Consider the following 18,216-nt stretch of genomic DNA (forward strand, 5'->3'; position numbering starts at 1 on the left):
AAATAAATTAGTTACCGCTGTTAATGTGCTATTTTTGACAGCCCTACTTATTTCTCAACAGAACATGACATTATTGATTTACTAGTGTTTGTTTTTTTTCATGCAGTGGTAGACCTTATAACACACACAGGCGATGAGGGAAAATAAACATTCATGATGTTTTCTGGGCTGATTTTTAAATATAAAGCACACTGGGGCTGCAACTAACAATTATCTTCCAAGTCGATTAACCTGAGGCTTGTTTTGATGTATTCGTAATCTGTTAGGCCCTGGATGGACCAAATCAATAAGAACCAAACACAAACAGGTAGTGGTTTGATCCGTAACATATCAGAAACAAGACAAAAATGATGATGACTGTTTTCCAAAGTTAAAGCTGATGTGTGTGAATAGCTTGTTTTACCTAAAACACAATATTAGGTCTGCTTCTATCGATGACTAAGGAAATAAAAAAATATTCACATTTGAGAGGCTGAAATCAGAGGAGATTTACATTTTTAAATCAAACAACGATTAATCAAACACCAAAATAGTTGTCAATTAATTGGATTATCGATTGGTCAATAAATTGTTGCAGCTCTAATGTGCAGGTCATTTTACATCTAATATATCACGATACTGATGGAACAGATGCGTAATTGCGTGACCGAGTCAGCTGTGGTCGCTGTAGGCTTCTAATAAGAAGCAGAGTTACAATACCATCTACTGTACAAAATTGTAACAGCAAGCTACACAAACAGTCCCATTACAATTTGTTTATGAGTGAGGGCAAACCAAATCTTAAAAAAAAATAAAATAAAAAGTAGAACCAAATCTATTGGTGGCCACAGCTTTCACAATAATCAGCAGAATACAAGGGATGGGGCAAACAAAACTGTCCGAATCACGAATGCTCATTGTGAATAGGGTACAAATGGCCTAGTGTGCGTATGTGCTTATTACAACATAAGAGACACCCATCTCTGGCTTTTTGAGTTTAATGTTTTGTTGTTCAATTTGAGATTTAACAGTGTGTTGGAACAGACTATTTTGGACTGGGATATTGCCCATGAATACTACAAATCCGGATTTTTTTGGTGCAGTTTCAGTAGAAGAAACATTTCCAAATCCTTCATTTCAATCAGTCTTGTGATGAGACGTTGGCCTGTGCCTTCCATTTCATTATTAACCGGCACAGTGTGCTGTTTTTAGGAATCCATGCTGTCAGTCAGTTTAACCCACAAGGCAATCTTCTACAACTCAACCTTGATGATTGATGCTTTGTTCGAAGGTCCCACTTGAGTTGTGCCCCGTTCTGGAATCGATTGGATCAATCGCCGTGGAGTCTGTTAGTCTTTTTTAATGTACAGTACTGCAGTGTCTGTAAGAGTTTATGGAGGAATGTGAGCAGTAAATGAAGGTGAAGTAGATGAAGTGAAGTCGAAAGGCATTTTGCTTGTGCGCTCAATTGAAAATCAATAACAGGAGAGAAAACTGTTTGTTGCTTTTCTTTTTGCTGCACTTTCATGTGGGTTATTCAAGGTCTTTTTAAAATTCATATTTAATAAATACTGCAGGGGACTAGCGTAAAGTTTGGCCATTGTGTAATTTGCACAGTTGGCCATGATGACATCTCATGTTTTTAAACCTTATCTAACAATCAAACATAAAGTTATTGGTGTCTGGTATTGTGTTCATGTCACGCATGGGTAGACACACATGCATGCACCTCATAACAAGCACAGGCGATTTAAAAAAAAACAAAAAAAACCCTTCATGATGTTTCCTGTGCATGTAAGTAAGTGTAGCTGATTTTAAAGATAAATATGATGAACAGAGGCATTAGGTCCGTCCAGGGCCGAACTGATTACTCGATTAACGGAAACAACAAGCTTCACATTAATTGACAACGAAAATAATCATTAGTTACAGCCCTCGTCTCACTATATTGATGAACAGATGCATTATAATGCAGGACCAAGTCAGTTGTGTTGTGCTAGATTTGCCACTAGTTGCTTTTTGAGTCACAAAGCCGGTAACACTGAATTATTTCCTGCTACATCTTCTTCTCTGGCAGACCAGGTAAGTATACACCTCATACGTTAAGAAGCAGTGCTATGATGCCATCTACTATATGAAGTTGTAACTTCAAGAAACACAGACAGTACCATTATAATGCGGTTATTTATGAATGAGGGTGAACAGGTAACGCCAAATGTAAAAAATATATCGATTTTTGGAAGAAATTAACTAATTTAATACATCTCTGACAGCTTCATCCTGAAAAGATACTCGAATATGCTCTAGAAAAGGGGTGTCCAAAGTGCGCCATTTGTGTGCCATTTTTACATTTTTTTTAATTGGCCTGCAGCACATTCTAAAAATAGAATTTAACAAGAAAACTAAAAAACAACAAATTGGAAAAATCTGCAGTAATTTTGCAGGATTAAACTCAAACTATTGAGAGAAAAAGTGAAATTAAAAAAAAGTAGCAATTTTACAAGAATACGTTTGTAATATTAATAGGAAAAATAATGTCATTTTAGTAGCATAAAGTAGAAATGTTAAAGAAAAAATACATTATTTTTTAAAGTTGTAATATGAGAAGATATGGGGAAAAAAACAGCTGTAATTTTACGAGAATAAATGTGTGTGTAAAATGTGAAGAGAAAAAAGTCGTATTCTAACAATAAAAAAAGTCACAATTTTACAAGAATAAACTTGAAATATTCTGGGGAAAAATATAATTTTAGTAGCATGTAGTTGAAGTATTAAAGAAAAAAAAATTTTAGAAGTCGGAATATTATGAGAAACAAACAACAAAAAGTTTGCAAACTTTGGCAAATTAGGTTGGTGGAAAACAGTTATATGAATAAAGCCAAAATATTGGGGAATAATGGTATAATATTACGGGAAGAAAAATTACAAAGATTATTTTGGGAGAAAAATGGGGAAAAAGAGCAAGGTCATACTAATATGTCTTTTCACCTATACTGTATCACAAAGATGAGATTCTTTTTTTAGATTCTTTTTTTTATATAACTTCTGAGCATATCTACATGCATTGGTTTACAAAATATAAAAGTTGCTCTTGCATCCTTTCATTTTTCAGTATGTGGCCCTAGATGGAAAAACTTTGGACACCCCTGCTCTAGAATGAACCTATAATCTCCACACACACACACACACGCGTTTTGTTTAATTCAAGTAAGAAGATATCGTAACAGATCATTCAGAATAAGCAACACTCCTACTTAAAAGTACCACCGATACATTGGATTTGTATTTGTTTTGGGTTTTTTTTAGCGCAGAACACAAGCCGCAGCTTAATTTGGAACATGTTTACGTTAAGTGCCTTGAGATGTCAACATGGTATCTCATTCTCTTTTCAATAATTTATGACATGATTACGCCTGAAGGGTAAACTATAATTTATCCACCCCCTTCCTTGTTAGCGGGGGGTCTCTTGTGTTTCAACATTTGCATATTGCATATTGCAATGCATAAGAAGATGGAAAATATCATGGTCTTCAGCAGCCATGCATATCCATGTCTTTGTGTTTATTTAGTCTGGAATATATTTTGGTCTTTTTCAACCAGTTCTATTTATGATTTAGTCTGGATTCCCTCGTAAGTATAAAATTATGTATTGTCCATTAGTCACATTTCACAGAAAACATAGATAGTTCTGACTTTTTTTTCTTTTAATGTCTAAATATGCTAAATGCATGAATGTACCTTTTTATAGAGGTGGTGCGTCATTTCAGACTTGCACGTTTTTACACAATTTTACTATGAAAATACATGTACAAAACAAAATGCAAAAGCATTGAATGAATCAGGAATATTTTATGTATGAAACCCTAGCTTTCACATAGTATTTCTTGAAATATTTAATTGGCTCTCATTAAATACAGCAATTCCTCGTTTATCATGGTCAATTGGGACCAGACCCTATGGTGATAAGTGAATTTCAAAGTAGGATTGCTTATTTATAAATGGAATATTTTTGTAGTTGGAGCATAGAAAACCTGTTTATGACCTTCAAAATACAGTTTTCAACATTATTTGAGCCCTCTAGACATGAAATAACACCCCTATAGTCACCACTACACTCATATTACCCAGTGTAGTAGACATAATAAAAAAAAATAAATAAACGATTTCAGACATAAATGAAACTTGTGCTCTTGTGTGGTGCTGTAAATGTGTTCTGGTACTAAGAGAGCTGATGGGGGGCAGACAGGAAGTGACATTGGGGTTCAGAGTTGAGTTTCAACTTGGCGTGGCTTACAGCCGCAATAGTAGCCCATATTAGGGATTATTGTGCCTGATCATTCACGCCTGCAATAAAAGCCTGTTGTGGCAATCAAGTCTGGTGCTTGTGTTGTCTCACCGAACATTACAGTAACATTACTGACACCTTGTGACCAGTGTAGAATACTACATATCATCACAACATCTTTGAATGCTTCTCCTGAGTGCCTTATATTTGTATTTTTTTATGCTTGAAAATGCTTAGTTTAGACAAAAAAGAAAACGTACAATTTGCTTAAATATGCATTTTTTTAAAACTAATAATAGGATGTATTTAACCACGAAACAGCATGATTTATTTCTTAATATATTTTTGAAAAGCCGTGATAGAGTCAAGCTGTGATGAGGGATTACTGTATAGAGCAACAAAAGTCATTCTTATTTATTTTTTTAAAACATGTTTTAAAATGCGTTTTGCACAGTCAACACTGGTGACCTAAATTATATTATTATTATTATTAAACTATAATTATTATATTATTTATGTTGTACTGTATTGCAATTAATTTTATATATAATGCAATTAATTTGATATAATATAATATAAAATACTGGTAATATAATATAATTATATATATAAATACTTATTATAGTAAAAAAAACAAAAACTTTTTGTTGTGTTTTTATCCAGCTGGTGGGTCTGTGTGTGCTCTGCGTGGGGGTGTATGCCGAGGTGGAAAGGCAGAAAAATCGAACTCTGGAGGGTCTCTTCCTGGCTCCTGCTGTGGTGCTAATCCTGCTGGGCCTGGTAATGTTCACAGTCTCACTTGTGGGCATGGTCGGCTCCCTCAGGGACAACAAAACACTGCTGCACATGGTAAGGATGGTCAAGAGAGTGCGTGTGTCTTTATGCAATCGTAGTCAGCCATGAATGTCATATTAAACTTGCAGCAATCATCATTTTTTTAAATGCCAAAATGTAGTGTGCGTAACATTGTATTTGTTGTTGTAACATGTTATATTACAACTACCCAATAGTGTGCAATCTATGTAATCTACACCACTGCAGACTCTAACCACAACATATTGTTAATTTAATGCCTCTCTGATAGCGTCATTCAAAACGGAGCATGATTATTTGTTGCTCTTGTAGTGGCTCTCATGAGATTCAGGGCTCCAGACTAACTTTTTTTACGAGGAGCACAGTGACCCATAAGTTCAAATTTTAGGAGCACAAGCCGAAAATGTATAGGTGCACACTGAAATCGACTTGCAAAGTAAATATTCACATTTCCTGTCATTTTCACTGTATTACGGTTAAATACTTGAACAATAAATAGCAACTGTCTTCTCTCACCACCCAGTTTCTGGAAGGCCTCTTTGGTAGCATCATATACGCCTTAAAATGAAATCACATCCTGTGATTTCAACATTCATATCATGTCACGTTATGACTGTTATTTATTTATTATTATTTATTACTCCTTCAATATTTACTGTAGACCAGAAACAATTATGTAATTATTATTATTATTATTATTATTATCATCATATGTTGACTTCAAACATAATTTGATTTAAAACAGGGGTCCCCAACCACTGGGCCACGGCCCAGTACTGGTCCATGGGCGAGGCTGAATCAGGCCGTAGAGAACTTTCAGAAGTAATGATAAAAAAAAAGAGCTGTCCTGCTTAAATAGTACAAAATAAATTGAGTGTCCCGGTTTATGAGCACAGGTGTATCCAACCTCCAGCACTATTTAGGCTGCTTTGACACAAAGAAAGCAGAGGTAAGCTATTTGTGTTTTATGCGACTGGCAACATTTAAATTGTACTTTTACTTACAAAGCAAATCTCCACTAAAACAGTGTGCTCATATGTCATTAAATACTTTAAATTACTGCTAGCTCACAAGCGACCTGTTGGAGACCCCTGTGATAGCGTCACTATCTCAAGGTTGGGTTATAAAAATATATAAAGACAAGACATAATTGTTATAATAATAATGAGAGCAAGAGTGTCAAGCGGCACTTTAAAAAGTTAGCTCGTACCCCAACATGATAGCCACTTGTAGCTTCCCCCAGGACAAAAACAGGCTCTGAACTAACCGTATTGATCGTATGTTTTAAAGACAAAATTTCACTGTGGTAAAGTCACATTTGCAATCCAAAGGCCAGAGGCTAAGCGGAAAACTAGCTTTGCTAGCTAGCTGCCGCCAGTGAGGCAGAGTGATTGCCAGGCCAAGTGTGTAAACAAAGATGGCTGAAAAGTCGAACAGCAATGAGATTGAAAGGTGAGCGATCACGCATGCTGGCATCTATAGGTGTAGCCTGTGACAAGCTGTCGTTTTCATTCTCACGGTCGTAAGGGTCAAAGTGCGTCTCTTGTCAACTCAATGCGTACTTTCATGATGTTGCACATACGCAAGTAGATGAAAACTCGCAATGTGTCAAATTTTAGTCACAAAATGCAACCATTTTGTCGCAGTCAGGAGCCCTGAACAGGTGTATCTAAATTTGTGGTTAATCTGTTCGGAAGTGTGTATAAAAATGCAAAGTGGTGTTCCATAAAATAATATTCCGTTCTTTTTTTTTCTGTCCCTATACAGTTCCTTTGCGTTCTCTGTGTTTTGCTACTTCTTCAAGCTATCGCCCTCATCATAGCTCTCATCTTTGAGAAGAAGGTAAGCAGGTTTTCTTATGGAGGAAGTATGCTCACGCAGGGCGCACATGTACATACTGTACATACGTATTGGAATAGCGAAGTCAATTCCTTTATCTTTGCTGTAGACTGAAAACGTGCGTTTGACATCAAAAAACGAATGAGACCAGAGAGCAACATTTCAGCATTTATTTCCAGGTATTTACGTCTGGATTGGATGCACAACTTGGAAGATAGCACCTTTTTGTTTGAACTCACTCATTTTTCATGTGAGCAAAATGATGTGACTGACAGGTGTCTTTTGTTGCCCAGGTGTGTCCGATTACATTGCTTATTCTACCAATAAATAGTACTGAATGTCTATGCTCGCTTTCAGATTGGGTAGGTTAGGTTATGCCTGTGTAGACTGCATTTACTGAAACTGAAAACAACATGAAAACAAGCAATTGTGAAACTGAGAGATTATGGAAAACTAATCAGAACCATTGCACAAACATTGGTCATAGTCAGAAACATGAGAGCTGTAAAGAAAGACCCTGAAACAACTGTTAGTGACATCAGTAACAACCTGCAGAGTGCAGGAGTCTATCACTGTCTATTGTTCATAGCAGATTTCATGAACAAAAGTACAGTGGCTACACCACAAGGGGCAAGAATTGGAAGGTCAGAGATGACCCTCAAAATGTCTGAGACAAAAGATGTATGGACTGATGAGTTTTTGGGTCTTACTTTAGAGCCCTCACTGTCGAGTTGTTTTGGACTTAGGTCAGCCTGTACTTAAAAAAGGCAGAGAAGATAGGAGAGGACGCTTATCAACTCAACTCCAGTAGATTTTCTTGAGTTTTATTTCACACTTCAGCTATTTACAGGAGCTAAGGTTAGGTTGGTAACCTTTGAATCAAAGAGGAATCGCATCAAATTACAACTCAAGACTAAACACCATTGTAACTTGGGAACAATAATGGTTGTTACATACCAGTGGTCTCTCCGATGCCATCTTGTTAAAATCATATGAAAAGTTGTGACAATGACATTTGAATAGTGTTTGCAATGATCTCCAAGTTGTATTTTCCGGACTATAAGTCGCTCCAGAGTTGCACCAGCCAAAAATGAACAATGCAGAGGAAAAAAACATAAAAGTTGTTATAGTAATAACAATAAAATGGAGAACAACAGGTTAAATAGGGGTCTGTTAACGTAACGTGAAACGGTGGTATGTTAGCATAACCTATGAAAACAACCCGCAAATTCATGTATATCCATCGCCTTGGCACCTACCTGGGCATGGAGACATAACTGCACTGTTGACAAGCGTCTCGGTAGCATGTTGTCCAAGCACCCATTTGTGAACTTGTTCCTCTAGCTGTGGCCATCTAGCTTTTTGCCCACGATTAGCTTTGTTTCCTTCATTGGAGTTATAGTATCCTCCACTTTTTTGCTAGACAAGTTTCTCATTCACAACAAACTTTCTTTCTGCTGGTGAATTACCGTTTTCGGCTGCATATTTTACTACTTGCATCTTGTAATCTGCAGAATGATTTTGTTTTGGGGGGGAATTTGTGGTCCTTCTTTCTCACTTGTCTTTATAAGCGCCATGTGGCGCTGTGAACAAGCACGCAGAGGAGAACCACGTGACACTCCAAACCATAGAAGAGGAAAGAAGGGATGGGGTGGCTTCATTTCAGAGCGGTTGGCAACATCTTGTCTCAAGCATAGCGACAGGACAACTGGCAGCTCCTCCATACAACAGACATACTCCACAGATGCCACATTACTGCCATCTAGGGGCATTGAAGTGTAACAACATGACACATACACTATATAACAGTAGCACACAAGCCTAGAGTGTTCTCTCGTGACTCTGAGTGTGAAATAAACATATATAATTTGCTCCAGAATGCAAGTCGCAGGGCCAGCCCAACCATGAATAAAGTGCAACATATAGTCCGTAAAATACAGTATTTACTTTGTACAACCACCTATAATGCATGCTATAGTTATGTCACATACACTAGGCGTCAAAGCAAGTCAATTTGCCATCATAATTTCTATCAAGGATTTGAAACACATGCACTTTTAGCATCATACTCGTCATAAGAATTGTCATACTCTTTGATGAATACACGTACAGTCACGTGATGCTTATTTTTAACATCATATTCTCAAATAAGCCAAATTCAACAGAAACAATTTATCTCTTGTCACTTGCTGATGTTTTCCTTGGTTGATGTCTGTTACTTAGTACACCAGTGGTTTCTTTCTCTTCAGGACATTCCAAATGGTTGTACTGGCTATGACCAATGTTTGTGCAATGGTTCTGATGGATTTTTGATTCACAATTGCTTGTTTTTCACCCATAGACAGCTCTCTGGTTTTCATGTTGTTTGCACCTCTAAATGCCGTTTACACAGGCAGAACCTATCCTACCTAATCTGAAACTGAGTGTAGATATTCAGTGCTGTTTATTGATTGAATACGTAATGTAATAGAACACACCTGGGTAAAAAACATACATGTATGATGTAGCGACGTAGCGTCAGTGTAAGATGGTGGCACCGTGTGTGAATGGAGGCAGCCCCACAACATACAGAAGCATGGTTTTAGCTCTAGCCTGACAATAACCGACTCCAATTCCCTCTGTTCATTATCATTCATTAGTGGTGAGTACAGAGACATTTTATACTTTAAAATACATTTAAGTATATGAGGCATATTATAGGGCTGGATTATGCTTGTACGCATTGAGCTTGTTGGCTTCCTTCACCCCGTTATTGGAGTTGAATCCATACCTGTCAACCCTCCTGTTTTTAATTGGGGAAACTGCTGGATTTTGCCTTACTTTCCCAGCGTCCTTCTGTTTTAAATAGTATTTTTCCTGTATTTTAACTTTCTTGAAAAAAACATTCTTTCCGGTTGTGCTGGAGCTGCACAGCTTCCGGTCCGCTCCGCGACATCAGCGTAACACATCCAGTAGCACAGGGGTGTCCAAACTTTTTCCATCGAGGGCGGCATACTGAAAAATCAAAGGATGCAGCGGTCACTTTTACAGTTTTTAAACCAATCCATGTAGATATGCAAAGGAAAACACAGCCTGCATCTCAGCTTTGTGTTATCAGTGACAAAGCTTATTATTAGTATGAACTTTTTTTTTTACATTACACTTTTTTGCTCATTCTTTTTTTTTTTTTTTTTTTTTAGCAAATAACTCAAAATTCGACTTTCTTCTCATACCTTTTACCTTGTAATGTTATGTTACTTATTCGGAAATATTCTGACTTTATTATTGTTTTTCTAGAATTAAAACTTATTCTTTGTTTTTTTTGTATGTCATAACATTGCGAAATTACATATTTTAGTCTTTATGCTATTTTTGTTTTTGTCTTTATTGTTGTGAAATTGTTGTGTTTTCCATTTTTGCTGTTGTTTTTTTTTAGACTTGTTTAATTGATTTGTAGAATGTGCCAAAAGCCAATAAAAAAACAAAAAACAAACAGTCCCCCGCCAACAGCGGGGATCTACTCTATCATATCATTGTCACCTTTCCTCACTGTGAACTCCCTCCATGTTTGTTGCAAGTAACACCATTGTCCACCAACTTTTTCCACTCGTTCCAGACGTCTGCCTTGTTTCAAAGCAGTATACGAGAGGGAATCAAACACTATTACGATGATCTGGACTTCAAAAACATCTTGGATTACGTGCAACAGAAGGTATTTGTTTTTTAATATGTATTCAGTGTTTTTTTATAGAAATGTATAACGCTGTAAAAATGATGCAGGTTTTCTGGCTCAGAGTAATTAATGTCTGTTATACTGTATTGTAATTAGCAAATAAACCCTATAAAATACAGTTTATAAATATAAATTATGCTGTAAATATTAGGATATTACTACATGAAAAGACGGGTTTTTTTGTTAAATTTGTGTCAGTGAAGCACAGTTGTTTTTGTAAAGGCTATTTTTTATAACTCTGGATTGTGTTGAAGGTCATTAAATTCACACAGGAATATTTTCACTGCGTATGGCATGTGTGTGACTTTAGCCACAATGATGATGTGTTATAATTCAGTAACCTGGTTATGGTCTGTAGCAGATGCAGAAGAAAATTTGATCAGTCATGGCTGACCCCATAGCTGCTCAATTAATAGATGTGGGGCACTGCCTGGCTACGGTGCATTTTCTATTAAAGCAATACAAATTGCAACGGCACGGATGCCATTAATATGTGGCCAGCTAGTGACGCCTGACAGCGCAAGTTAGAAAGAAAGTGAGTTGTCCTTCAATATTTCGGAAAGGTCTTACCACATCGGCTGTACCATTGAAATATAATTTGTTATCAAATGTCGACTGTTTATAAGTGATCACAGAACGGTCATTTTTCATGTCTACTTTTTTTTTTTTTGCTCCAGTTTTCATGTTGTGGAGGGGATGAGTATAAGGATTGGGCAGTCAATCAATACCATTTCTGCAACGGTACCGGTCCACTTGCATGTGGTGTTCCATATACCTGCTGCGTCCGCCGTAAGGTGAGTGCTACCAGCGAACACGGCGCCACTGACAACCACACCAGCCACATATTAAAGTGGAACCACCAAATCAGATGCCCTAAAGATAATGCAATGTGGAAGTCAAACAATATCTTGAGTGTAAATGTGGCTGTAAAGTCACACTAAAATTCTCTCTTAAGCTTCCACTTAGACTGATGTATGTACTACATTAGATTATTTATTATTATAAGTATTTTCCCCCAAAATAGACAGTTTTCCACAGAAAAACACATTCACCATAAGTCGGTAAAAATGTATAAATACGTGATAATACAGGTAAAATATATGAAATATACAGCATATGCATACATGTTCCACTGTTGGAAAACCCACAATTTGTATGTCTTTATGCTTCACTGCTAATATTTATTCTTCATGTGTTTTTGCACTTTGTTTGACCGTTTGGCTACAGAAGCATCAGCTAGCGCTAGCCTGATTACTAGATTGATTCCGATTCTATGTAGCCCGATGACCAGATTGATTCCGATTCTATCTGTTCATAGATCATCTTATATGATATACATTTTAAACATGCGCTTAATAAGTGTGTGAGGCATATTCAGCCCGTAAAATTTGATTGGGTCACGAGGTAGCAATAGCAATTGAAGAGAGAAGGGGAGGGTGAATCTAATCTAATAATTACGGCAGTCGTTCTTATTGCAAATGTTGATTCAAAATCGGAGAACGGCAAGCTAGCAGGAAGGTTTGAAGGGGGTGTTACAGTACATGAATATATCAATTACTTGTGGATTTGGTGAACTTTGGTAAGTGTCATTAATCTGTTTCAGAAGGGCCAACTTTAACTAAGTCAGTGACTTTCATAAGAAATCATGTAAATCCAATGACCCCGGGGGTTGGGGATCACTGACTTAAATGACCCAGCAACTAAGCGGAACTAGGTTCCTCGTCACGGATCTCCGACCAGAACTGGAGTCAGGGGACCAACTGGGGGCGGAAGTCACTATTGCTGTAGTACACTGCTGATGGGGATGTCATAGAAGTTCATGTCAAAAAATCCGAACTACCCCTTTAAAGTAAACTTAAATGTTCATTTATCCCTTATATAAAAATGTTGGGTTAACATTTTTGAGACTTGTGGCGTAAATGTGTTAATAAGCAAAGAACTACAAGTCAACCTCTGATGACATCATAGACAGGTGACGGAGCTGAATTTTGTGTATTAGCAAGCTGCTATTAAGGACATATTGTGATTTAAAAAAAAAAAAAAAAATTAAGAACACAGTTGGACTCACACAGTGTATTAATAACACGACAAGACGTATGCCATATTGTACACTAACAGAAAAATGTACGCAAACTGAGGCAAAATTTAGGTGGAAATGTTTGACATTAACTGAAAAACACGCTAACCGGGGTGTGCTCTAACCAAGGTTCTACTGTATATGAAATATAAGCACGTGTCCGATCTTAGTAGAATGTGCTGTGGTCGCGTGTGGGGTTGCACAAATGGACGTTGCTTGAGTGAATGCAATTACAGGCTCACATGCGGGAGATTCGAGCTTCTCTCTGCATCATAAAAGTGTCATCAATATGTGTTAGTGAATGTATACCAGTGCCATGTTAGTAATGAAAGATGAGTTTGCTTTGTTTATATAGTATAAGCATGAATAAACAACACATTACAAGCTAAGCAATCGATCACAGTAATAATTGGTAGCAAATCAACACATAAACACACATTAGGAAACTAAACAGTTCTTAATGTCTTAAAGGGGCCGTATCCTATATTTCCAACTTTTCAGACTTACATTTAAAATGTTGTACTCTTGTTCTACATGATGTGGAAGTGTCGTGTCATGAGGTTGGTATGTTGTGAAGGACGGGTACGAGAACTCCAAAAGATTTCCACAGGATTTTGTGGAAATCACAGCTTTAGGAAGTTCATGTGTAACAACTTGCCAGGTGTCCAGCGGTAACCGCTGCTTAGTATTGCACTTTTTCGCTTTTTTTAAAATGGCAGCCAGAAAGTGTATTTTGGTATGTAAGAATTGTGTATCTTTCCAAAGCAGCAACACGAAATTTGGGGTTTCCGGGAAGCTAAAGACCTACCTCACAGTTACTGCTCCTAGGCAGAATTTGGCTATAAATACAGGAAGAAATGGACCAGGAGCCCATTTGGAATAGCCATTGAGTGCAGACCTCAGTTATATCAAATTTGCTCAAAGTTACAGTAACACTGTACTACCATAGATGCTGAGAGACTTGCTATGATTGGTGCACTAGTCCAGCAGCAGAATCAGAACCTCCTCAGATTGCAACAAGCTGTTGACAGAAGGAGAAGAGAGAGAAGAAGGAGAGACAGAGTTGTGTGGGTCAGACAGTGAATACTGAGAAGGCGTGAACGTGGACTGTATGACAAGCTGATGGTGGAGCTGATGAATGAGGATCCACGAGCCTTCCAGCACTTCATGAGGATGCCACCAGCCCGCATGCGCAGAACGCCGCTCTATCAACGCTCGCGTCACCACCAAACCAACGTTCGCTACTGTTAAACCAACACTAAAGCAACGCCGGCTTCAGCGGTGCACCGCAAGGACCACGCCCGTGTTTTTGATTTTTTTTTTTCCCATTTTATGCACGGTTACGAGCGGTGATGAATTTTTTTCACCGCTCCAGGAACGCTACAGCAAAGTTCGGGCGGTGTGACCGGGCCTTTACCAACAGCATCATATTATTAGGATTGTCAAATCAAGTAGTTACAGTGACAAGAAATCTTACTAAATTTGAAACTTGAGGACTATTTTTTTCTACTATTTATCACATTGTTACATTATCTCGTTAATTTCCGATGTATTCAACTAGAAGAGAGTGTATTTGGAATACAGGAAATGAACAAAAGTATTGCAATTCATGTAAAACACATGGGGGTTAGGATGAAATAAGCTTTGCTTCTTCCTACTTCTTTTGGACATGTGAAACTATGAATTGTAATATGTGATGCATTCCAATGTAACTTGTATGCATGTTCAAATAAATGAAAGCATTGCCATTACCATGATTCTTGACGTGACTGAAAACAGGAAAGTGGTGGTGGTTGATCTTGCTGTATCTGTGGGAACAGTTAGGTCTTCAATGAAGGTAAAAATAACCTTTAAAAAGTTTATTTATTCCTTTCATTCATCATTTATACGCATTTAAAATTGTTCTCGCATGTAAAACTATAATCGTAAAACTATAAAAATGTGTTTTTTGCTTACTGGAACAAATTAATTGGATTTACATTATTTCTTATAAGATTGATTTTGTTCGAGTCGACCGTCTGGAACAGATTAATAATGGTTGACAAACGATTGTCTGGAAGAATCTGTTAGGAAAAGCAAGGGTGATCTTTGTTTCTTAAGCCGAGTTTAGCAATTTGCAATTTTAAACAAAAGTAGGATGTTTTGTTTGAGAAATTAATGGGCTATTTCCACATCAGGCATTTGTTTTGCTGTAAAGACACTTCAGCTTAATGATGGGCCTATTGCATTTCAGGGCACTTGTGGATAAAAAGCCTCTAGGCCTAAATAGAATGCTGGCATGATAATCATTTGCAGATTTACCATCCATTACTTTATTAATACTTTGTCGTTTTGGAAAATATGTGTTTAACATTCAATTGTGTCCATCTGTGATGGTTTAGTGGTTGAATCGTCCCACTCAATGACTGTGTGAATGGTGGTCTCTGTATTTGCCCCGTGGTTGATTGTCGATGAGTTCAAGGGCTTTTGCCCAAAGTTAGCTGGGTTAGGCACCAGCTCCCTGTGAACCTGAACAAGATAAGGGATAGAAGATGGATGGATGGATGGATGGATTCTGCCATGTGCTAAATGAACTTCAGTCGCTGTCTATCCATCTATCCATAGTCATTGGCACGCCTTAAATAAAACTTGTGAAGTATAAGGGCCAAGTAATCTGTCAGGTTCCATTTTTTTCAACTGTAGCAGGTGTGAACATGCAAGTGGAAGCTTCCATTTAGAGAGGTGTAGCAATTTGTGTGCACAGTAATTATCAAGGTTATCAAGTCCAGGGGCATAATTTACAGTATTGGCACCGGGCTTCTGTGGGGGAAATAAGTAAAGGGTTCCCTGCTGATTTTGTAAGTTTACGCCGTTACAAAGACATGAACATTCCAGAGAGAGAATGTATAAAAAAAAAAAAAAGATCCAGAAGGTTATGAATCGCTGATTGGGGGGAAGTAAGTATTTGATCCCCAAGCAAAACGTGACTTAGTGGTGAAAGCCTTGCTGCTAAGTAAAGAGGTCAGATGTGTTTTGTAACTGATCACTAGAGGTGCACACATCTCAGGAGGGATTTTGGTCTACCCCTCTTTCCAAATACGCTCCAAATCCTGAAAGTCACTGCAACTCCAAGTTTCAGCTCCCTCCACAGATTTTCCGTGGTATTAAATCCAGAGACTGGCTTGGCCACTCTAGGGTCTTAGGCTACGTTTACACTGCAGGTCAGTTACAATTATTTTTGCTCATATGTGACTTGTGTCTGACTTTTTTTCACGTCAGTGTGAACAGTACAATTCTGCTTTTTCAAATGCCACTCAGGTCTCGTTCGTATGTAGATATAAATCCGATATGTATCCGATCCACCGCAGTCTGAACAATCAGGTCGCATATATTCGACCTATACATCACTGAAAGGTGTGGTTTACCTTGCGAGATATAGGCAAAAGTTCTTCTTGTCAGTTGAAAATGATTTTTAAAATGTGTCAGTGAAGCGGCTCCCGCCACCCACACGCTCCTTGGAACAGACAAGGCAGCAAGTTCTACACAAACTGCCATAGCCCAAATTCTTCTTAAGAAAAGAATGACTCCCGTTGCACCAAATCCTTGAAATTGCCAAAAACACATTACGGAGAGCACACGCAGCAATCTTTACTTCCATAAAGACACGGAAATGCGAGTGACATTGGGGTTTTGCGCTTTGCTTTCACATTAACAAGTCGCATTGTTTTGGTAGTGTGAACGACTACATTATATCCTGCAGAGTGAACATAGCCTTAACGCGCTTCTTTTTGAGTCACTCCTTTGTTGCCTTGGCTTGGCTGGCAGGCTGGTAGACCAGCCACGATCCATCTTTAGGGTTCTCATCCAAGATTTCTATAGTAGATGGCCCCGTTCTTTAGCCCCTTAATGCAGTGAAGTCTTCCTGTATTCTTAGCAGAGAAACAGCCCCAAATCCACCTCCATGTGTGACAGGGATGGTGTTTTTGGGGTCATACAGTACTATTTTATGCCAATACGTAGTCCGTGAGGCATGCTGGGAAGCCCACACTCATTCTTTCCCAACAAGTTACCCAGCAGGCCAACCCTGCAGCTTATTAATTAGTATAAAAGAGTATTGTTTTGCATGTATATTAGTGTGTCAGCATTTATTTTGATATTTGCATAGTCGGTGTGGCACAGTTATATCGTGTTCCACATGTTACTTGTGTTTTTTCACACTATACTATAAATGTAATGATCCAAAAAAGTGTAATGACCTACAGTCACTTTTTACGCATTATGTATTTGCAAAATCAATACCTTGTATTGTCTTAACATGTGCAGATATCATTATTTTGATTGGATTTATATTGGTTAGGAGATGTTTTTTTGGTGTTTTTAACGCCTTTCCCTTTGGTGTCCACAGTAACAAATGTCTTCTATTTTATCGTTGCAGAAAGAGACTGTTATTATGTCTTAGTGGCTATCCTGCAGACAGAGATGTTCTGGTATATAGACTTCATTTCTCTCTAAATGAAATGGCGGTCCCAGGGGACAGCTCTGTGCTCTCAATGTCATCCTTGTTCCTCAAAGCACTGATACGGTCTCTGGAAGCGGTGTACAACTGCTGGAGAAATAAGGAACATTTGCCCATTGCTGACACACACACACACACACACACACACACACACACACACACACACACACATATAGTGATAGAAGAGTGTATTAGATTATGTTGCCGCTATTATTGGTTCCTGTTTCTCACAGTTGCTGCCGTTTTCTAGCATGCTGGTTCACACTCTGGCTGGCGGGGCACACATACACCCTTTCCTTTGAAGGAATGTCACTTTTACACGATGTTCCCATGGTTTTGTGTCTGGTCTCATTCTCTCATTGTGCGTTCTTTCCACAGGTAGGAGAGGTCATTAACACCCTGTGTGGGTCCAAGGCTCTGGCTCTCGATAAACAGGTACGTGGAATAACTGGTAATTGAAGCTATTTGTTTGTGTTCTTCATGTGTGCAAGAGCACTATTAGATCACGTGTGGCTTCCATAAATGGATGGGTGTGTGAAACAGATAATGAAGGACATTAAATCACAATAGTAGAAGGAACTAGTAATGTGCAATTTCGGGCGAAATTGCATGTGAATGCTGGCGATGCTGACGCCGAACTGCAGTGCTGCACTCGCTGTCAAATCCACCGGACTGAAATGCTGTAGCTGGCATGCTAACACATAGCTCTGACGAGCTGGTGCCAGCTGCCAATTTTAACATGTTAGTAATGCTAACATGCTTGCTTCTAACATGCTAACACCGAACATGAAAACACTGTCTATATAAACCTTATAACTTTGAAAACAACAAAAAAGCTAACATGTTCATTTTAACATGCTAGCTGTTAAAATTAGCTGTTAGCATGCTAGCTGTTAGCAGCATGCTAACACCAGGCATAATAACATTAAGTTTATACATCAGAAAATGGCTTAAATGGTAACATGCTACCATGAGCATACTAGCAATGCTAACAATGAACATGAAAACACTGTTTA

General features: G+C 38.0%; 1 protein-coding gene across 1 annotated transcript in view; it reads left to right on the forward strand.

Annotated features, from left to right (window-relative positions):
• zgc:110329 (uncharacterized protein LOC550500 homolog) overlaps window positions 1–18,216 on the forward strand; it is a 28,812-nt gene that overhangs the window by 4,370 nt on the left and 6,226 nt on the right. The window contains exons 2-6 of the mRNA XM_054773670.1: window positions 4,928–5,113; window positions 6,845–6,919; window positions 10,512–10,607; window positions 11,306–11,422; window positions 17,579–17,635. Coding sequence (XP_054629645.1) covers window positions 4,928–5,113; window positions 6,845–6,919; window positions 10,512–10,607; window positions 11,306–11,422; window positions 17,579–17,635 — 531 coding nt within the window. The remainder of the gene's footprint in view (window positions 1–4,927; window positions 5,114–6,844; window positions 6,920–10,511; window positions 10,608–11,305; window positions 11,423–17,578; window positions 17,636–18,216) is intronic.

This window comes from Dunckerocampus dactyliophorus, chromosome 4 (assembly GCF_027744805.1).
Source record: "Dunckerocampus dactyliophorus isolate RoL2022-P2 chromosome 4, RoL_Ddac_1.1, whole genome shotgun sequence".
NCBI lineage: Eukaryota > Metazoa > Chordata > Actinopteri > Syngnathiformes > Syngnathidae > Dunckerocampus > Dunckerocampus dactyliophorus.